General features: G+C 35.5%; 1 protein-coding gene across 1 annotated transcript in view; it reads left to right on the top strand.

Moving 5' to 3' along the window:
• The window catches only part of DCDC1 (doublecortin domain containing 1), a gene marked incomplete at both ends in the record, with an annotated part of 271,836 nt that overhangs the window by 234,379 nt on the left and 14,141 nt on the right, over positions 1-23,316 (top strand). The window contains 10 exons of the mRNA XM_083357546.1: positions 2,813-2,912; positions 4,418-4,553; positions 6,136-6,295; positions 10,966-11,124; positions 13,273-13,476; positions 14,054-14,168; positions 19,180-19,347; positions 19,965-20,150; positions 21,555-21,758; positions 22,601-22,808. Of these exons, the coding sequence (XP_083213672.1) occupies positions 2,813-2,912; positions 4,418-4,553; positions 6,136-6,295; positions 10,966-11,124; positions 13,273-13,476; positions 14,054-14,168; positions 19,180-19,347; positions 19,965-20,150; positions 21,555-21,758; positions 22,601-22,808 (1,640 nt within the window). The remainder of the gene's footprint in view (positions 1-2,812; positions 2,913-4,417; positions 4,554-6,135; positions 6,296-10,965; positions 11,125-13,272; positions 13,477-14,053; positions 14,169-19,179; positions 19,348-19,964; positions 20,151-21,554; positions 21,759-22,600; positions 22,809-23,316) is intronic.

Below are 23,316 nucleotides of genomic sequence, written 5' to 3'. Positions count from 1 at the left end.
GGGGAGGAAGCAAGGTTGCTCAAAGAAGATGGTTTCTAGGAGGGAGACTTAGGAACAAATCTAACACCAGGATTGTATTGTACATACCTGTTATAAATAGCTTCACTGTAAATGGTAAAAAGCATAAAAGCCTCCACTGTCATGTTTTCTGCCTGTTGTCATCCTTGGAAAGCAAAATGTATCTCCAGTTCAAAAAGAACCCTGTGACATTGTGTCATTGATATTCACCATTAATATATTAGAATGATGAGGGACCATTACAATTGTTTAATTTCATTTACTGAATAGGCTATCCAAGTTTTTATCTTTGTTGCTTGTCATTTATTCAATGTTATCAGATTTCATTGCACATTTAGAGATATGAAAGTCAGTCAATGATGCTTGAAATATAAGCTTAGGTTGTCCCAAATGTGCTTTTTTCAAGAGGCAACTGGACTTTCTTTGTTTTTCCTTAAAGACATTTTGTTTCTCGTCCAAGAAGCTTCTTCAGTTCTTCTTCAGTTCTGAAGAAGCTTCTTGGATGTGAAACATGAACCATAACCTGGATGACTGAGAATCTACATAGACATAAATGTAGGTCACTTCTACACATAGCCATTGTTCTATTGTTCTCTCCAACTAACCAAAATAAAAATACCCCCCCCAAAACAAATATTCAATCAATGGCCCATATACTTGTTCATTTTTATAATTTGTTAAATATTGCATAGTCTGAGTTATTTACATATTCCTTACTTAGGAATTTTCTGAAATATCCCAGCAATTGTAATAAGGGGGAGCTACAAGCAATTATAAAGTCATTATACTGCATTTTACAAAAAACAATATGCGTAAAAGCATGGAAGGTGAACCCTTAAAGTGAGAGGAGAGTCTGGTCTAAGCCTAAATCCTGGGAGGTGAGATAAGGTTGCATTTGCAGTCCAGGCCACCATGATAGGTCAGTACCCTGATCTTCCAACTCTTGTTTAGATTTTAATTTCCCATCTGTATTCAGAATATCCTTATATGTGAAGATTTTCTCAGATTTAACTAAATTTGGGTGCACAAATGCTTTCATCGTTGATACCCATCCTGGGATTTTCGTATAGATTTTTGGTTTTATCTTTTCCCATACAGATAATAGTGCATTTCTTATATAGTGGTTTTGGAAATATCTATGGATTTTATTCTTTTCATACCATAGAAATGTGTGCCACCCAAGTTGCAAGTCATGTCCTTCTAAATATAACAATCTTTTATTTCTTAGGGTTATCCATTCTTTTAGCCATGTTATAGCACATGCTTGGTAGTATAAGACCCAATCCAGTAATCCAAATCCTCCGTTTTCTTTAGCTTCTTGTAGCATTTTCCGTTTAATTCTAGGTTTCCTTTCTTGCCATATGAATTTCGAGATCAGTGTATTCAGATCATCAAAAAACTTCTTTTCTATTTTTATAGGTATCGTTTAGAATAGAAAGAGGAGTTTTGGTAAAATATTTATTTTCATGGTAGCTATTCTTCCTAACACTGATAGTTGTAAATTTTTCCATTTTTCCAAATCTAATTTTATTTGATTTAGTAATTTTATATAATTGTCTTCTTTTATCTTTGCCTATCTTGCTGTTAAATATATTCCCAAATATTTAACTTTAACTATTTGTAAGTATATTTTTCCTGACAGTTTTGTTTTTTGTTTTTTGCTTATCTGTAAGGTTTTTAACTATAACTTTGGTGTTTTTTTTCTCTGTTTATCTTCAAACCTTCTACTTCTCCAAATTCTTCTATCCTTTTCAATAGTTTAGAAGTTGTCTCCAACTGTTTTTCTAGAATAAATACCAGGTCATCCTCAAAGGCTTGCAGTTTATAGCTTTCACCTTTTATCTCCATTCCTTTAATTTCTGGTTCTTGTCTGATATTTCTATTGAGAACTTCCAAAGTTAGTATAAATAACAAAGGCGTTATACTGCATTTTTTAAACAACTTGTGTAAAAGCATGGAAAGTAAATCTTAAAGAGAGAGGAGAGTCTGGCCTAAACCTAAGTCCTGGGAGGTGAGATAAGGTGAGGCAGAACTTCCCACCAACAGGAACTGGCACTCTCATTCTACTTGAGGGTGTTCATAATTTCCCATCATCTTCAAGTTCAGGTCCAAAGAAATGAATCAGTTTAGCTGCAAATCGTGTGGGATTACACGAGTGATTTGGGAGTATCCAATGTGTGTACAAAGTCCTCCCAAGCTTTTTAGTCCTTCCATTAAGGTATTATGCAAATGCCACCTATTTTTACCTCTGCCTGCCAGTGGCGGCAACAATGACAACTTCTTATTAATTGAGAACTCCTAGCCACAGTAAGATGTCTGCATAGGTGCAGAATAGAAAAAATGGGCTTGTATCAAAATGCAGCTGTTAAATATGGCAGTACAGCTTTAGAAGCAAGAGTCACGTAGAAAGTATCAACGTCTTCAGTGTTTATTCACAAATAAATGGTACCATTTGGCGGAAGAGCAAATGCTCTTTGAAACTGTGTTTCTCATTCTGCAAGGATTGTACATTTGAGGGATTACTAGTCTTGGAATTGCTCCCTGTGGATGAGAGGTCTGTTCCCAGACCTGAAACTATTTTCGCTTTAACAGAATAAGGGCTCCCTTGAGATGTTTGGACTTATGGTTCTTAAGTTCGGAAAAGGGTGAGTTACCCTTTGGATATAACAGTGCTAGGTTAATTGATATTTCTAATGAGGAATACAGTTATCCCGATGTAACATTCCATTTCTATTCCATCAAGTGTTGAAGGCTTAATGCAAACATTACATGCATGCTTTCCTTTGCTAAAAAGGTGTACCACAGCGCTGAATTTGCCCTTTGCTGCAAGGAGGCTGTTCACTGAAAAAGGAGTGGAACTCTTTGTTTTGAAAGACTTGGAGAAGGATCAGCTGGTAAGAAAAATAAAAAAAAATGTATTTGGCAATACGTTCTTCAAAAAATATTTTCCCGATAAAATTAGTATGGTTTAAATAGGATTTCCTGCCTTTCATTCAATCCATGCATTGGAATTTTTAGGCTTCCTTTCTTCTGTTTGGTTCACATCATTTGGGCACAATTGCAGGCGAACAAGTCAGCGAAATCTAGTTATATTATGCCAGCAGATGGCCATTAGAATGGATTTTTTTTAAATAACAACTAGTTTTCTATATTAAATTAAAATCAGGTCAGAAGGGTTACAGAATAATCTGGCATAGAACTGCAGTAAGGAATTAGCTGGTGCAAGGATTTGTGCTGTTGTTTAGCTTTAGGTAATGTAATGGATCTCAGGTTGTGGTTTGGAACTTTTAATGAAGTATGACATACATTAAAAAGGGATGCTTGTACAGGTCTACCTGTACTATTTTGGTACTTTTTTTTCTTGATACTTTTTTTTCTTGATACTTTTTTTTCCCTTGATACCCATTTCAGTGGTGGGATTCAGCTAGTTCGCACCACTTCAGCAGAACGGGTAGCTAATTTTTTGTTGCCCAGGCCCAGAATGGACTTCCAGAAGCAGCATCCACGCTGAGAACATGTTGTTCACATATTTGAATACCACTGACCCATTCCATGGTTGCCTAATACGTCAGCAAATTTATTTCAGTATTTATTGCAGGGGTCTTCAAACTCAGCCCTTTTATGACTCATGGACTTCAACTCCCAGCATTCCTCAGCCAGGTACGCTGGCTGAGGAATTCTGGGAGTTGAAGTCCATGAGTCATAAAAGGGCCGAGTTTGAAGACCCCTGATTTATTGTATTAAAATTTAGCTCAGGCACTGTTATACTGTTACTGACAAATTCATAGTTTTATTGACTATAACCCTTAACAAAAAAAGACAAATGAATTATCTGTCCCTGTATTTGTTTTGTCACTTGTTACTTCAGAAATTTTTTTCTATGGTTTCATGTATTTTCTTGTATTTTAATGCAAATAAAATTTTGCTGATCCGTATACTGTCTGGGAAATTTATTTTATTTTTTTGCTGAGGATTTAGAATAATGTTTTGCAGATTTCTGTTCAGGAAGGCAAACTTATTTTTCATTTTCACTTGTATTATGCTCAACTACTAGTAGACCTTCCACGTGGATCTTCTGCGGAAGACTTATAGACCATTTAGCTTTAAAGTATTGTCAATACAGTAAGATAATTGTGGCAAGCCTGGACTTTTAGTAAGAACTTGGACTTGTGTTAAATAATTTACAAGATAATTTTGGGAAAGGCACTATTGCATATTATTGCATTAATAAGAATGTTTGTTACTATGTTATAGAAATATAATTATATATTCTGCAGAAATACATATTGATTCTGTGAGCAGATTTGAATTCATGCATCAGAAAAGAAAATGCATGAATTTATTTTTAAAAATGAAATATGAATGTGAACCACATTCAGTTCTCATTTTTTTAAAACAGCTTTACATATCATGTGGAGAGCAATGGATTGATCCACAGTGGACTACAACTCAGCATAAGAAACGTCTCCAATGTAATAATTTAACATCTGATATAATGGCTATGCGTGCATACTGTGTCATGAGGAACCCCAAAAGTGAGCACATTACTTTCTATGCTTTGTTAAAAAGACTGTATATAATGACAGCTAGCTAATATTAGGCATTTACCACCTGAATGGAAATCATTGGCTGACCCCTTTGTCCCATGTTGGGTTTCATGTGAGTCATGCTTGGAATCAGGGAATTAGAATGTCAAAGAATAATGCATTATGCAGGTCCACCAGAAAACATGAGGAATTTAAATGTTTTTTCCTCATCACACTATAGGAGATCAGTCAGATCAATGGATCTGGTAGCATACGTTCACAGTAAATAGGAAGAAAGTTGTGCTTTGGAGTACACACCGTCTCTTTCAATTTGTCCAAGAAAACCTGGTATCCCATGACTCATGTTCCAAGCTTTTTCACTAACTCTTTCCTCATTGGCCAGGTAGGCACTGTCAATGAGATATTATTTATTATTATTTATTTATTTATTAAATTTTTATACCGCCCTTCTCCCGAAGGACTCAGGGCGGTGTACAGGGCAATAAATATCAAAATATAAATACAAAAGTTAAAAGAAGTTAAAAGAATTAAATAATCATGCCCAATATAATACAATGCTTAAAACTATGTTAAAATTAGATCCAACCCTAAACCCATCAAACCATGCCAGATTGTTCAAATAAATAAGTTTTTAAATCGCGCCGGAAGGAGCGAAGGTTGGGGGCCATCCGGAGCTCAACCGGCAAGCTGTTCCATAGGTCTGGCACGCCCACAGAGAATGCCCTCCCCCTGGGGGCCACCAATCGACATTCTCTGATTGGAGGCACCCTGAGGAGGCCCACTCTGTGGGAGCGCACTGGACGGAGGGAAGTTGATGCCGGCAGCAGGTGCTGCCGTAGGTAATCCGGACCCATGCCATGTAGGGCTTTATAGGTCATTACCAGCACCTTGAATCTCACCCGGAGGGCAACTGGCACCCAATGCAGCTCGCGGAGCAGAGGTGTAACATGGGAGTATCGGGAGACCCCCAATACCACTCGCGCGGCTGCATTCTGCACCAGTTGAAGCCTCCGAGTGGTCCTCAAGGGCAGCCCCATGTAGAGAGCGTTGCAGTAGTCCAAACGAGAGGTCACGAGCACATGAGTGACTGTACGCAAGGCATCCCGGTCTAGATAGGGCCGCAACTGGCGCACCAGGCGAACCTGGGTGAAGGCCCCCCTATATGGTCTATGCTTCCAGATTCTGTTATGGAAAGCCTTACTTTTTAAACTACTTTTTCATTGCTGATTTTTTTCCCCTTGAAAGGCTAAGTAAACAAGAGCAAACTCAATGGTGTTTTCATGTCCCACTTGATTAGACGGAATTAGAATAATCCTTTTGAAAACTGGGTCAGTTTTAGGCAAAATATAACTTCCATGGAAATTAGATCAATAGTTCAGTTTACAGTACTCCCTTTTTGGTGTTCAGTGATCCAGAAAATAGGTGTGGGTGTTTATAGGTTAAAGGTTTAAAAATGTTCTTTTTTTTCTGCTGGAAATCTGACTTTAGATGATATTCTTATAAATTATTGATGATAGATAAGAAAACTCATCTGTAACTTGTTTTAAATAAGTTTGAATTCATTTTCCAGATTTTGTTTTGCAAGCCAAGAATGACATTGTTGTTGGTGCTAAACTTTCTGTTGCAAGAGCTGTAGTGGAATTTGAAGAAAAAAAGGGTGTCGAAGAGCCAGAGAAAGAAAAATGTGAAAAAAGCATTGAAAAAATAAAAGATGACCCAGATAAACATCTGTAAGTGGTCCAAAGTAATACCTTCATTTTTTTTACAAGTTTTCAGAAACTGTTTACGTTGCCTTCTTCCTGGGGCTGAGAAAAAGTGACTAGCCCAAAATTATCCAGCTGGCTTGGTGCCTCAGCAGGACTAGAATTAATGGTCTCTTAATTTCTAGGCAGACCCCTTAACCATTACACCAAACTGGCCCTCATAATAGTGAACAGCTCTACTAAATATAATCAAGACATATGAAATCAAGGTCTTCTTTCTTCCTCTAATCAAGCTGACTGGAAAAAAGTATTAGAATGCACATAATCATAATGCACAATACACCTCATGTGTCCTCACATGATGCATTAATCTGTGGAATTCACAGTGATGGCCACCAACTTGCTTAGCTCTAAAATGGATGACATAAATCAATCAAGAATAGGTTTATTGATTACTATTAGCCTTGATTTTCTGGGCTGAATACAGCATTAATATACCTCTGAATACCAGAGAACAATAGCAGAAGAGGAATGTATGTTTATTTCCTGCCTGCTGAGACCCCAGAGGCATCTGGTTAGCCATGGAAGAAACAAAATTCTGGTTTAAGATGGGCTATTATGTTCTTAATGAGATTTTAAATAGCCTCACCTCAGCACTGTTCAATGTTACAAATTATCTCCCACTTATATTTAGCACCCACATTTTTTTTTAAAAAGTAAGATCGCTCAAAGTCAAAAGCTACCAGTGGAAGTAGAATAGCTCTAACTAAAATAAAAATAAATGGAATGGCTTGAACTTCTGGATCTGCCTTCTGGAAGGTTTTCTGAGGGAGAAGACATGTCTTTTTATGTGCTGAGAGAATATTTTCTTAGAAGGCAAGCGTATCTGTTGTGTTGACTGTATTTTCATATTCAGAGATATATCCTGATGCAACAGTATACGATCTGCTGTTTCACTTTTTTGTAATTTTCTGTAAAACAGTTTTGTGGTACATTCTGTTAAGAACTGGTATATCTCTTACCACATAAATTAATAACATTTTGTTCTTTATTCAACATTGAAATTATCTTCTTTTTTCAAATGATATTTGTATTTTATAGATAGCGCATAAATATAAATGCTCCATGTATTCATTTTTATCATGACTCCATGAAAGAAATGCACTTTATGTGATGGAACTTTTGTTGTTCATGATTGATACCAAAACCTACAATCTGTTTGGCCAAAGTTCACAAAGGGAATGAAAGCCGGAATGTATATATTTGAAGAATGATTGATTAACCTACCAGCACCTCCTTGCCCACTTTCTGTTATTGTTTGTGCACCGCCACAGTGGAAGAATGCTGAAAGTGAAAAGTAGAATACTAATGAAAATACCAGTATATAGACATATTGCATTAATTCTGTTGCACAATAGATGGCACTGTTGTTTTCTAAAATATTTAAAAAGTTCCCCAGTATTAGAAATAATCCTCCTAGAAATGCTATGCCATTTCTAACTTATAGAGAGTATTTGCTCTTAGATATATTAATACCAAGACTATACATTATACTTCACTGATGATGAAGTACTTCATTTTTGTGTCAATGTATATAACACATTATCTTGATCTATTCAACCTAAAGATTTGATTATTACACTGTGAATGTTGCAAGTGGGCATATTTCTCCAAAGCTCTGGATTTATTTGTTTGTTTGTTTGTTTGTTTGTTTGTTTGTTTGTTTAATCCTCCACTCATCTCACCTAAAGGATTCTGTAATTTTTGTCTCTTGCACAAAAAGCAGCAAGTCCCCACTGCTTTAACATACTATATTGGGGTGCTTTTAAAAACAACTTGGAAGCTGCAAATAGTCCACAGTGCAGCTATCCATGTAAACACAAAAACCTGGCCTTGGATTGTACTACAGGTCCTTCACTGGCTATCAGTAAGATACTTGGGCACAATTTAAAAGTGCTAATTCTAACCTATATCTTCAGAACTGCACTTTCCGCCTAGAATAGGCCCAGTTTACATAGTTTTTTGGGGAGAAGCAGCTTGGGAGACAAGGGGGTCAAGGCCAGGAAGCACTGCTTGTGGGTGGCCCTTTGGAATGTCCTCCCAGTTGAAATTAGATTCTTCCTCATTCTTCCTTCCTCACTGCTTTCTGCAATCAGCTTATTATCAAGAACTATTGCCATTTTTTTTGCCTTTTTGCAATCTCAGCTATCATTCCAAGAGAGTTACTGTATTCTGGAACAGATTTTGGTGCTCATAGGTAGATGTAGGGGAAGGTAGAATGAATAAAGATGTCCTTCCACATTTCATACAACTCCATATCCAATCAATGAAACAAACAAAGTTTAAAAAACAAAAGAAGTTGGATGTGGCTTTTGGAATATTATTTCCATAATAAGGCTTCACTCCCCCCCCCAAAAAAAAACTGTCAGGTTTGGAAGGTTGAGCACATTCAATTAAATTTCAACAGAAGAAAAGGTGGGTGTTTTAATATATAGATTGCAACTCTGTGAATATTACCACTATAACTAAGTTTAACACTGGACTGCAGTTGGCCAAAAATCCATATCCTAGTATTTGAGGGGGGGAAAACACAGCATATTGAAGACATCAAGTAATTTGCAGATCTAATGATATTGAAGATCACCCCTCTCTAATTTATTTTTGTGGAGCAAAAAAATATGACTGTACAGAAAGGTATTTGGGGACAAGTAAGATCATGCTATTCCTGAATAGTGGCACCTGGAATTGATTTATTACAATTAGATTAATTTATTCATGCTTTTAATACAGTAATCTGCCTCCAAAAATGAAGGAGCATTTAATTGCAGAAATAAACCAATTATGTGTTTTAACATTAATGTTTTGAATGTCATATTTTAAATTCTGTTTTTAGTTCTCTTATGGAGACCTTGGTGCTCTCTGAGCTTGGTTGCTTGCAGACCTTTCATTGCCTAACTAGGTGACATCATTAGTGCTAGTGAGGGTGGGATTTGCTGCTTAATTATCTTCATTAATTTGCAGAGCCACTTTGTTTCTTAAATAGACAATTAAAGATTTAAATCTTTTATATTAATATATTTATACTTAATATGTTTAATATAACAAATATTTAAGTATTAACTGTTTTTAATAATAATAATAATAATAATAATAATAATAATAATAATAATAATAATAATAATGTTGAAAGGGACCTTGGAGGTCATCTAGTCCAACCCCCTGTTCAGGCAGGAAACCTTATACCATTTCAGGCAATAAATCAACAATAAAATTTTATTAATACATAATTAACACATTAATACATCTAGAGATATGCTTATAATATATTTCATACACATATGCCCATAAATTTAACAATGCATAACTTCCAAAAGAAAAGTTCCATAGTGTATTTCTAGTTGTCATAGTTCAGGGGTGTCAAACTCACCATGTCACGTGACATGTCATGACGTATCACAACTTTTTCCCCTTGCCAGAACTGGGGTGAGCGCGGCTTCCATGTGATGCTGGCAGTTGGACACCTCTGGCATAGTTGACATAGCTTACAATTAATATTAGAAAAAACATTTTCTGCTACAAGAAGCATCCCACTTTCTAGCTATTCTCAGGGAGCCTACCCCCTAGCACATCCCAGTTTTTTATCTGTGCTTGGATGTAGCTTGCAAAATATGCTTTCCCCTACTTGTCTAAAGCCTTCAAGCAGACTGATGCTGGCTAATAAACCTTAATACATTTTAACTAAGAAATATTTATTGAAGAATCTGTTTTTGTGAGTCAATCAGAGATATAGCTTTTTTTGGGGGGGGGCTGTCATCTTCAATGGATTCCATTCTGAAGAATAATTCAAATCACATAGATTTGCTGTTGTAAATCATCATTGCATTTATTTGCATTATTGATACTGGTTCAATTTTACTTCACCCTATTGTTTTCAGCACTCCTTTCTTCTGTCTCGTATTATGGGAATAAACTTTAACCCTTCTATGAAGTAAAAACGGTCTATGATGGTATATGTATTACAAAGATTTCTTATTTTAAGATACAACACCATTGTTTTAAATTATAAGTAATTGAGCTTACTAAAGGTAGAAGTGTCCTAGAACTTTTCTTCCTTTCCTTTCCTTTCCTTTCCTTTCCTTTCCTTTCCTTTCCTTTCCTTTCCTTTCCTTTCCTTTCCTTTCCTTTCCTTTCCTTTCCTTTCCTTTCCTTTCCTTTCCTTTCCTTTCCTTTCCTTATTTCTCTTTTCAATCCTACCTTTATTTTCTCTCTAAAATATAAGAGTAAGAGCTAGTGCTAATCTTAATGGTCAAGACAATCTAAACAAATGGTTTGTATATGATAGAATAAAAGCACATAGGCTTACAATCTTCTTTGCTGAATACCATCACTGATAGTCTTAGAAACTATACATGAATAAGTCTTAACTATTACACTGTTTTAGATCTGTTATCCAAATGACATTGGCCATTGTCTCCCATGGGGTTTATTTGTCATTCATTTCAATGAATTTAAGACATGTAATTAAATATTTCAGTCCAAGGATTTATGAAACTCAAATTCTCATTAATAGTAGAATAAACAGTGTAACACTTTAACGTGGTATGCTCTTTTGAAAACTCAGTTTTAATCAATGGCTCAAATTTCTGAAAAAAATCACTGGTAATAAGTGAGCCTTGGTGTTCTCTATATCTTTCCAGAAATTCACACATACGGTCACATCTTAAAACAGAAGCACATCATAGGTCTACAAAATATGCGTGGCAGCAAATTTCCTATGATTTTGATGAGGACTACAACATTCAGAAGGAAAAAGCTGAGCAGTTTTTTGAAGATGCAGAGTTATATAAAAAATACAGGTCAGTTATTTATACTTGCATATAGTGAATTAATTTTATTCCTTTTATATCTTTTTATTATTACATTTTAAAAATTACACATAACACAATTATAAGGATACCATCTTTTAATAAGAAGGCACCAACTAAAAGAGTGTTTCTGATATAACTGTCCTTGTATCAAACCTGCTCAGATTATATTAAACTAAAACTGTGTTCTAGGTTGATAATAATCTACTGAAAATTATAATGTCAGTTTGAAAGTTAAATTCTTATTATAATGATTTCAGCTCTACAGGTAGTCCTTGACTTACAACCATCATTTAGTCACCATTCAAAGTTTCAACGGCACTGGAAAAAGTGACTTATGACCAGTTTTCACACTTACGACCATTACAGAAACCCCAAGGTCACATGATCAAAATTTGGGCACTTGGCAACTGGCATGTATTTATGACAGTTGCACTCTCCTGGGGTCATAAGAGTACCATTTGTAACCTTCTCAGCTGGCCTCTGATACAGCAAAGTCAATGTCAGAATCCATTTATATCACATTTCATAAATGTATAGGTAGAACAATGTGCTTATTCTGGGGATTCTGCCATCTCTCCGAGGGGGGGGGAGAGGACAGTTCTTAAGGCGATCTTCAAACAACAGGGAAATGGTTGAACTGGGGGAGGGAGGGGGAGACACAGATCTGGATAGCACCTTCATTTACAACTGAAAAAGGAAGAAGCAATAACAATAAAAACAAGGAGAGTTTCCCTTTCCCACGGAAGGGCCTGACACCTAAGCAAATGATGAGAGCCTGACCAAATGGATGAGGGGAGGGGCTGAAATGGGAATGCTTTATATGGGATTGAAATGTAACTTTGTTAGATTCCGTCTTGTACTGCCACAATCGATTCCATCCTAGTAAACAATTTCCTTTTGGACTAAACTTGCATCCAAGAGTTCTTATTTCCTAAGATGTGGATTAAGCCAGATTCACTTAATGGCTACCTCATTTACTTAACAACTTAACAACTGCAGCAAAAAGGCATAAAATGGGGCAAAACTCACTTAACAACTGCCTTGGTTATCAACATAAATTTTAAGCTCAACTGTGGTCATAGGTTGAGGACTACCCGTACTCTGATGCAATTCTGTTTCAAAATTAAATCTTAATAAACAGTTAAAACATTCCCTACATAATGAGAAATAGCTGAAAGTCTAGCACTTTATTCTACCACTATTCTGAGCAGATATTTACTAACCTCACCGATGACATTAAGTCAGATCTGAACACCTGAATTATTAGAATACTGAGATACCGTAGCCTTATATATCTGGCAAGTGTTAAATCCAGCAAATGAGAAAAACCCATCCCTCAACCCACTCCCTGTTTACTAAATGCAATGAGCAAGGGAATCAGTTTTCTCTTTTTATTTGAAGGTAATAGGGTTGCTTTCTGCAGGTATCTCAGCTTCAGATTCTTAATAATTAATAAGGTTCTGATGCGGCTATGAAAAAGTGGACTTTGTAATATCTCAAAATGAAGAAAAAAAACTCCTAAGATATAGTCCTGTAAAAGACAATAAGGAAAACAAAATTGCATAAAATCTAATAATATCTAAAGGAAGGATTAACAAGTAATGTGATATAATCTCTTTAGAGTTCCATTATTTCATATTTCACAAGAGTTTGAGGTCTTCTTTATTTCTTTGCCAGCTCAGTATAGTGTACTAGAGTAATTATTTTAAAAATCAATGCAAGCTATAAAGAGTTTGTGCCTGTATCCAGATGTCTTTGTTTGTTGGCACATTTCATATATAGTAAATATGGTGGAACATAATATTACCCCTAGAAAGGTGGCATTTACTCCTGTCAGCTGTACATAAAACTGTTTTATAAATTCAGTAAATTTATGCCTTTCTCAGGATCATAGAGTTGGAAAGAGCCATTTGGATCATTCAGCTTGATGCAGAAATCCAAATTAAAGAGAGATTTAGTCTGTCTCGTTTTAGGCTTTTCATTCCACATCTTCATATAGCCACCTATCCAGTTTTTCCCAACATCTGTGCCCAGTTCCTTTGAAATCTGATTCAGTTTTGATTTCACACGTTTGTTGCTCTTAGCATATAATGTAGTATGTATGTACGAGGCATTTATTTTTGTTGGTCTTCTTAGGCATCAGCCAAAATTGGCTGAAGAATTCCAGAAAGCCCATCATCAACACTTTGAATATAAAAATGGGAAGATCATCAACTGCAGCTTTCCAAATCTTGTACTGGGTGTGGAGAATACTGATCTTCATTCTGGTACTGAAGTGGTTTTGTTGGAAAAGAAGTGTGATGATGTCAAGCAACATTGGGTATGGAAAGAGGAAAGCAGGTACATTTCTATGTATTAGAAATGAGATGGAACATCCAGCCTTACAGCATCCCCAGAAGAACCTTCAGTCACATTTTCCATTTGACTTATTCTTGAATAATGCCCGTGGCCTGTTTCTTCTTCAGTTTAATTCTGATGTTATCAGAAGTTTCTCAAAATGAAAGCTCAGATAAATGGTTTTTAAAAAGACACAGTTATAATCTATAGTTACCAAAGCCTCACATTTTCATTTTAAATAACTACTTTTTGTCATAATTTTGGCAAAACCTCCTATTTACATATGCCATAGTAATATACAGTTAGATATCTAGAATGGCCATATATTTTTTCCTTCTGTATCCTTCTGTCCAATGTCTGTCCTTTTCCTGTTGTCTCCTTGCATCGTTATAGATTAGGGGCAAATCCTCCATTATGCTATTGTCATCCCTTCACTAATGTCTCTGGCAGATGCAATAGATAGAATATAAACCTCCTGAGCTGTATACAAAACATCCTGTGATAAAATGGAAATAAATTTATCTGTCATGATTTTAAAACATAATACTTCATCATTTCAGACTCAGACTTTTGTTTCTAGGTCCTTTCATCTTGCAATTGATCCAGATCTAGTGCTCGCAGTATCAATGCCCATTGTACTGAATGGATGTCCAAAATTTCCACTGGAAATACAAGGGAGTCCTATTATCCTTCAGGTTAGTAGCATTATTTGTTATATATTGTCATCAAATATAGCAAATTATTATTTTAAATCCACAAGTTGCAGTTTTATATCGACTATCTGTAAAAATAAAAACATTCCTATATTCTTATCATTCAGTAGCTGAGTTAAATAACTTTGTCTTCTCCAGACATTTTGCATTACAAAGTTACTAGACATAAAAATACCTGTCGCCTAAGTTGTTTACTTCTCTAATAAAGAGCATGTTTAATTATGCACATTACTCTGAGCTCAAATGAGAAATTGGTTTTAATTTTCTTTTAACATTGCTACGAAGTCTTTGTATTCCTGCGGATTAGCTTCTATAATATCAACTTGCTATCAGTTCTTTTTTGTTCTCTTTTTGTCTGGACATTCCTTGTCTGCTGCCACCGGGCTGACTCCTCATCCTTTTTACATCAGTGACAGCTTCTGTAACAGAGGTTCCTTGTCCAGCTAGCTGTTTGGAGAAACTATGACAGAATGCTGCCCTTATATAATTTTAGATCGTTTTCTGTTATCCAATCACATAGCAGTTATGGTAGTGGCTGAGAAATATTCTAGGGCATATTTTGAAAACCTCTTTTTCTGGATTTATACACAGTCAAAAATTCAGAGCTTATCTGTGTGTTCTAGGCTTGATGGAAAGCCCATCTTTAATATTTTAGTCCTTTCTCTGTTATTTAATTTTATTTTTTTGCATAGGGTTTCCGTCTGATATAAAAATTCATATTGTTTTCTGGATCTACTTTTAATCCATACAATGCTTGATAGTCCAAGTGCTTAAAAAGTAGATACCGTGTTTCCCCCCAAAATAAGCCCTAGCTTGATTTTTTGTTATTGGACCTAACATAAGCCCTGCCTCAAAAATAAGCCCTAGTTTTGGGGAGAGACATACACGTAAAAATCAAGCTAGGGTGGGGGTGGGGGAGTAGAGCTGCCCCACGTGCCCTGTACCTTTTTACCATTGTAACCAGGCCTCCCATGCCCCGATATCTGCCTCGCCTTGCCAGCCCTCTTCTTCTGCAGCCTCTCACCGCTGCTTGCGCCCATCACACCCGGCCTCCATTTTGCTCTGGATTGATGCACGTGGCACCCCCCAGCCTCCATTTCGCCATCAGAGGTCTTCAGGAAAGGCCTCTGCAGCCAAGCTCCAAGCTCCGGATTGATGCTATGGAGGTTGAGGGGGTACTGCACATGTCAATACAGAGCTCGGTTCTCAGCTGCAGAGGTCTTTCGTGAAGGCATCTGACAGCAAAATGGAGGCCAGGGGCGATGCGCAAAAGTGGCAATGATCAGCCGTAGAAGAAGTGGGCTGGCTGGGCAGGACTGTGAGGTGAGACAGGGGAAAAGACATCCCCCGAAAGTAAAACCTGGTGCCTCTTTTGGAGGGAAAAAAAACAGATCTCATTTTTGGAGAAATGCGGTAGCAACACAGAATGAACAGAGTACATTCAATCTGTTATCAGATATCTGTAGAGGTTAAAAATTTCCAAAGTCTAGACCCATTGTGTAATCTATTGAAGTGGTCTTTATAGTATTCACTAGATATAACTATGTCATGTTAATCTGTATCTCATCAAAGTATAAGACAAAAATCATATAAACTGACACCTAATACAAGGGTAGCCAACCCCTGACCCAGGTCATGCAAGTGTGGGATAAAGGCAGTGTGCAAAACCATGCCATGGAACTGGTCCCTGGTGCCCAAAAGGTTGGAGGCCACTCAGTAGTGGGATTCAAATATGTGAATAACCAGTTCTCTATGTGGATGCCGCTTCCGGAAGTCCATTCTAGGCCTGGGCAACAAAAAATTAGCTACTGGTTCTGCCGAAGTGGTGCGAACTGGCTGAATCCCACCACTGAGGCCACTGATCTAACACTGGTTACATATTCTAGTCCTGCAAATCAGTACTGATAGAGGATAAAATATAGACGGGAAGAAATATATACCTAACAGAGGTGTGTCTATGAATCACTTTTTTCTCTGCTTATCATTTCTGTGTTATGATACTTTAGGCTGTAGGCATAAAGGATCCAGAGATGATGGAACAGTACTTGGCAAATTTTGTTTTCCCCTTTTCCTAGACACATACTACACATTTTATTCTGAAAGTTAACTTTAGGGGATTCTTCATATTATATTTTAAAATATCATCTGGTTGTGATTGCTTTCTCGATGGGCTTGTTTTATGCAGAGTTTGAAGATGATAATTTGGAGAAGTGGGAAAAAGTGATATGGCAGATGTTTTTCTTATATTTGGAGTTATTCCGTGCCTAGTTCCTTAGAGCTGAAGGTTAAATAAATTGGGTTAACTGGAATTCAAATGGATGGTAGAGAGTACAGAACAGGATTTGTTTACAGTTATTAATAATGGCTTCATTGTGAGCACTCCATTTGTTTTCACTTGAGATACACATTTAATGAATAAATGTAGTATACCAGAAAGAGAAATGAAAGAATAATTCCATTCCACAAGTAGATTGCTGCATCAGGTAGCCCAATATAAGTAAATTGTTGCTAAAGGAGTGTCTTAGCCTATTCCACCTTTAATGATGGGGGGTGAGGTGTTACCCCCGTTGATAGGGCTCGCAACTTGGGCGTCCTCCTGGATTCATGGCTCAGTTTTGAAGACCATATAGGAGCCTTTGCCCAGGTTCGCCTGGTGCGCCAGTTGCGGCCCTACCTGGACCGGGATGCCCTGTGCACAGTCACTCATGCACTCGTGACCTCCCGATTGGACTACTGCAACGCTCTCTACATGGGGCTGCCCTTGGGGACCACCCGGAGGCTTCAGCTGGTGCAGAATGCAGCCGTGCGGGTTGTGATAGGGGTTTCCCGATACTCCCATGTAACACCTCTGCTCCGTGAGCTGCATTGGCTTCTGGTTGCCCTCCGGGTGAGATTCAAGGTGCTGGTGATGACCTATAAAGCCCTAAATGGTGAGGGTCTGGGATATCTGAGGGAACACCTGCTGCCAGCATCAAGCTCCCTTTGTCCTGTGCGCTCCCACAGGGAGGGTTTTCTCAGGGTACCGCCGGTAAAAGATTGCCAGCAGACAGTACCCAGGGGGAGGGCCTTCTCTGTGGGTGCGCCTGCCCTTTGGAATCAGCTGCCTGTAGAGCTTAGGACTGCCCCTGACCTTCACTCATTCCGCCGGGACCTGAAGACCTGGCTCTTTGAGCTCTCTGGCCTGGACTGAGAATATTAATTAGGATTTTAATTGTATTTTAACTGGGGTTTTATTTCAAGGTCAATATAATCTTTTTAATTGATTTTAAGTTTTGTAATTTGTTGTATTGTATTTAAAAACCTTGTGAACCGCCCTGAGTCCTACGAGAGAAGGGCGGTATATAAATCGAATAAATAAATAAATAAATAAATAAATAAATAAATAAATAAATAAATAATAAGCTGCAGCGGAATCCATCCAGAAAGGCTTAATTAATGATCTCGCTTCTGAAAACAGTGTTAGTGATCTGTTTGTTTTGTAAAATTGGTCTTCTGGGCTGGGCTTTAGAAAAATCTTAGCTTGGACCAGGGATGAGTAATATATTCCTCTGTGCTACCTGCCACCAACATCAAAAAGCAAGATATCTGGCAGCATTCATGTAGGCAATATCATTGTGTTAAATGACCCATGGTTTAATGGGTATTTCACTGCATTAGCCTTACTTTCTGGTAGTTCCAGAAGAAGAGCAATGAAAAAGCAATGGAAGATGCTGGGAGGTTTTTTTTAGAAAAAATATTTTATTAAGAATATTAATGACAGTAGTAAAAACTGATGGAAACTAAATTTAGAGAAAGAAAAGAGAATGAAAAGAAAAGAATAGAAACTACATGAAAAAAGAAAAAGAAAGAAGAAAAGGAATATAATAAATAAAAAAAGAAATATGTAATCTCTACTATAACTCATTCCTTATTTATAAGCAAATCTACAAAACATCAAATTTCAATTCTGAGGTCAGCAAAAAGTCCATAAAGGGATGGCAGAATATTGCAAAAATATAAAGTCCTATTTTAACCTTGATCAACTAAACCAACATCATATTCCTTCCTTTTACTTTTAACAGTCTAAATCTTTAATTCAATCAAATACAGTCATAGGATTACATTTGTCTTCAATTCTTCTTTAGCCCAAATTTCTTGAAGGTTTTAACATGCTTCTTTTTCAGATCCAATAAGAAAACATTTTCCAGGTCATTCTCTTGGTTTGTCATTTGTATTTCCCTTTTAATTTTTGAAACTTCACCCAGTTTCTTTTGTATATCTAGTAAAACATCCTTTCCCAAATTATGCCCTTGTTGTTTAAATTTGTAATCCCATTCTGCATTTCCTCTATCTGTCAGATAAAAGTTGTTCTACATCTGTTTTTCCTTTATTAACTACTTTTAGACAGAGTTCATCTATAAAACTAGCCATCATTACTGTAAGTGTTGATATTGTAGTTATTATCTTCTGGCTCCATTCTTCAAAACATCTCCTTTAATATTTCTGATGTTATGACATTTTGTGTCATTTTGTAAATACCAATAATAGCATGTTTTTTAGTTTTGTTTAAAATCTTTAGTCCTTTCTAGTGTCCCATTTCTAAAATCATCACTAATATTTCATTATGACTTGCAATAACCAGAACAGCCAACATAAATCTGTTTGCAATAAGAAGTTGTTTTCTTTTGTAATCGTCCACAATCTTATTATAGTAAAAGTTCAATATTCCAAATTTATCTGAATCCTTAACTTATTTATAACTTTATTAGATCAAAATCCCATCTACTTGTTGTTCACTGTTTATTTCAACTTTTTTAAGTTCTTAAGCTTGTAATTTATTTGAACAAATTTTATATGCTAGTATTGTTAAATACCAGAAGTATAGTAAAAAGATAAAGGGGTGTATTGTCGGATTATCTATGTTATTTTAATTTTAAAATTGTAATTAAGAGTCAATTATCAGCTGGAAATTATTGAAAATGAAAGGCAGGACAAATATTTTATATTTTGACAGAAATACAAGCCACATAATTATGGAGCTGCCAACCAAAAATGGAATTTCACAGAAACAAAAGTTTTTAGTGCCTTTTATAGCACAATATTGGACCTAGACATTACAGCAGCAAACTATGCTTCTATTTGTACATTTACCATAACCAAGACAGAAAAAATTGACCAACCAGTAAGTAAAGAGAAAGAAAAGAAAAATGTAACTCCGCTATGATAGGTAATAAAGACATAACTTAACTTATGAAATATTTTAATATTCTTTTAAAAGTTCTTTCAAAAGTAGCATGATTCATGCCCATTTGTTTACATTAATCTGCTTTCCTTTAAAAGCATTTTTAAAGTATAAAAATGTTTAAACAGAAATTCAAATGTAAAATGCCCCTTGAAAGCTTTTTCAAACAAAGCAGTCATTTCTAAAAATTCTTTTCAAATTCACTTTTGTGAATTTTAATTTTCTAATATACCTTTTAAGATGCATTATATATTTTAACCAAAGACAACACAAAATTCAAAGAAATGGATTGTTATGTTTTCCAATTAAGCTAAGAGGAAAATCCAAAAGTTACAGCATCTTTTGTTTCAAAACTATGCAGTTTAAAAATAAATGTTCTAGTATCAACTCATATTATAGAATTTTACTGATAAATATACACATAATTAAAAAGGGGATATTGTGAATACTAAATTTGAAATATTTCACATTTAAATAACTATGCAAAAAATAGAAAAAAATTTCTGCAGTATTTAATTTAAAGTATTTTGACCTTTTTTTAAAAACAACAACAACAGGGCTACTATTTTCTTTCACCTTGTGGAAAGAAAAAAATAATGATATGTTTGGCTTGTGGAAGGACCCTCAGAGGAAAGAAAGAACTGAAAAAATTGCTCCCTGGGACTATATTTTCCTGTGCCTCTGGTTTCCAGGACAGAAATAATTTACCCTTTTGTCCTTTTAAATGCCTTGATGTTAATAAGGTGAGTTAAGCCTTTCACATATGTACACTGGAGATAAACAAATAACTGGCCATATTATAACTTTATCTTTTAGATGGTTTGCAAATTGTGGAGTATTTGTATTTGAACAACATTATTAAAAAATTAAAATTTCTTTCTGGCTTTAGTAGTGACTATTTGCTTTAGGCTAGGTTTGAATCCAAACCATCATCACAAATTTTGTCTTTATTTTTTATTTTATTTTTTTAAAAAAGATAACGCTATTTATGCTAGAGAACATGTTGATTTTAAGCAGTATTTTAAATATTTTAGTGCTTAACTCTGATTTTGAAAATGCTGAAATGAGTTGAAATCATGCTTGGATTAATTCTGACTTTAACCTTAATCACTGAGAACAATTTTTGGCCTGCCTCACAATTATTATGAATTAATCTTCATGTAGAAGAACAGGAAGTGTGACTTAATTATCTTTTATCTTGTACTTACATATATATCTGTTAAATGACTGTCATTTATTGTAGCATGATTCAGAAGGGAACTGAGTTAAGCAAAAAATAACCTCTCCCCCTGCAGCTTACCATTCCATTATTATTATTATTATTATTTTAAAAAAGACCTATAGTTAAGAGTATAACCCCTTGGGATGCAGAAAATCCTGATTGCCACTACAGTAGATACTATTAGTAGCTACAAACATAGTCCATTCAGCAGCTATAAGAAATAATCGAACTGGGATATAATTATATACCTTGAGAAATTGCCACGGGTATATATTCACTAGGTACATGGTAGAAAAGTCAGCATTTTTTTTTCTAGCTGTACATTTTATTTGGGAAAGAAGGATTTGAAATCCAAGTACTATAATGTAGAAGCAATTTTCTTTTGAAAAGGATTGTGTAAAAGATTTGAGTCAGTGGCTAATCTTAAACATCTGGGGAGATTAGCAATTAACATTAGTTCAGGAGTTTCTATTCAATTTTAAAAAAAAACCCAGTCCATTCACTTCCTGTTTTACTTAATGGCATTTGAGAAAAGAGCAGCTAAAAATGGATTTTCTACTACTTTCTTTGATGCATGTAGTATGTCTTTCTTAACTTGTATTATTTAGTTATATCATTTTTTGCAGTAATCTATCATGTAGTTATGTATCAAGGGTGGTTAAACTAACCATTTTAAATATATAACTTCTGGCAATGTTTTTATAAAAATTCAATTCTGAATCCTCTGAAATTTGTATGTGTGTAAAGGGACAATTGCCTGGTTTTTTTGTCTATCTTGTATTTTCTCCACTTTGTCATAAAAGTATAATGTTTGAAATTCAAATTTAGATTTTTATTCCATTTGGTTACCTTTTAAAAAGTAACTTCACTAAGTTTATAATAAAACTGAAGTAATGCTAACATTATGTTTTGTTTTATCGTGGAGATTGAGTTATTCTCTGACAAAGCTGAATCTACTCTGCATTATTTTGAAGAAGTTCTAGCATCCTTAAAGAATGAAACCTCCTTGCAAGTCATCTCAGAAAAGATATCTGCAGCTCTAGACCAAAAAACAGTAAAAATAATTGCGTACAAAAATGGAGATGGATACCGAAATGGGCAACTAATTGTTGCTCACACATTCCCGAGGGTAAGTAACATTAACTCAAAGAGGGAATTGTAATGAAATTGATGAGGACAAATGATGTGTCTGAGAGAGTAAGATAAAAAAGTATATTACCAGTTCATACATGCTGGGGGGTGGGGGGAAAAGCAGTAGGCATGAGCTTAAATGGACTCCAGAAGATGGTAGAGGACAGGAAGGCCTGGAGGAACATTGTCCATAGGGTCGCGATGGGTCAGACACGACTTCGCAGCTAACAAAATATCTACAAGTGTCTTCCTGGAGATGTCAGGTCAAATCCAGGTTTGTAAGAACTGCTATAGATCTCTAGCATAACCAAACATCATTGGGGGGGGGAGAAAGAGCTGTCTCATTGTAGGTAACAATTAAAAGTAATATTTCTACAATTCACTAAGAGTTAATAATCTCACGTTTGCACATTTACCCTCTCTTGTTTCCAAATGTTTCCCCAAATAGCAATAGAGGACTTGTTTCTCTTGATGAGAAAAAAAAGGTGTTGAAGGCTTCTGATATTACTTGAATGTATAAATTTAATTATAAATACGCAGAGTGATCACCTCGTGAAGCTGCAAACATTTGCAGGCAGTACATGTCTTGAAAACCAGAGATTTATACATTAAGTGGGAAATCCAGTGAAGATTTAGGAAAGGAAAATGATATTAGGGGCTATTTAGTCATTCAAGCAAAATTGATGTATGGTCTCCAGAATCTTAAAGGAAGAGTGGAATGCAAATGTAATATAGCAACCTTGTTAGAAAAATATCAAAATGAGAATTACAATATGATCATTTATTTTTATATGTGTTTGAAATATATACATATACACACATATATTTTCCTTTATGTAGTTGCTTTCATTATGTACAAGACGTCTTCAACTTAGTAGGACAGCTTGCAAGCTATATAACAGTGAGGGGACCCTGATCCTGACAGTGCAGGATTTAGTCTTGTGTGCAGCAAATGATTACCTCAAAAAGCAAGAAACTGAAGAAAGAAATGAAGAAGCCATTTCTGATAATGACCTTAAAGAAATTGTATCTGTGTTTTCAAGGAAAGGTAAAATGTGACTTTCAATATCTTGCCTATTAAAAGCATCTGCAATTGGTAACCAGCAAAATGAATCCTTTTGGGGGGGAAAATATATATGGAACAGTTTTCTGACATCATGCCCAAAAGTCTCTGATGTTGTTTTATTTATTTATTTTGCCTATTAAAAGCATCTGCAATTGGTAATTAACCAGCAAAATGAATCCTTTTTGGGGAAAAAATATATGGAACAGTTTTCTGACATCCTGCCCAAAAGTCTCTAATGTTTTATTTTTTTAAAAAAAAAACCTCATTGTTAGTTTGCTTTGCTTTAGTTTTAGGTGTTTATGAGTTTGCCATTTTACCTTACTTTTCACAGTGCATCTTTAGTCTTTTATTTCAGATGTATTGTGCACAGTTTTGAGAGCATTTAGCAAAAAGGATAGTGTATGCAAACAAAAGGTTTGTCTATATTTCAGCTTATGTACAAGCAGACTTTGACTTGATTCTCTGAAGTGTATCTTGAATAGATGTGTGG

Source organism: Vipera ursinii (genome assembly GCF_947247035.1).
Source record: "Vipera ursinii genome assembly, chromosome: 1".
Taxonomy (NCBI): domain Eukaryota; kingdom Metazoa; phylum Chordata; class Lepidosauria; order Squamata; family Viperidae; genus Vipera; species Vipera ursinii.
This window is presented reverse-complemented; position numbering and strand designations above follow the sequence as displayed.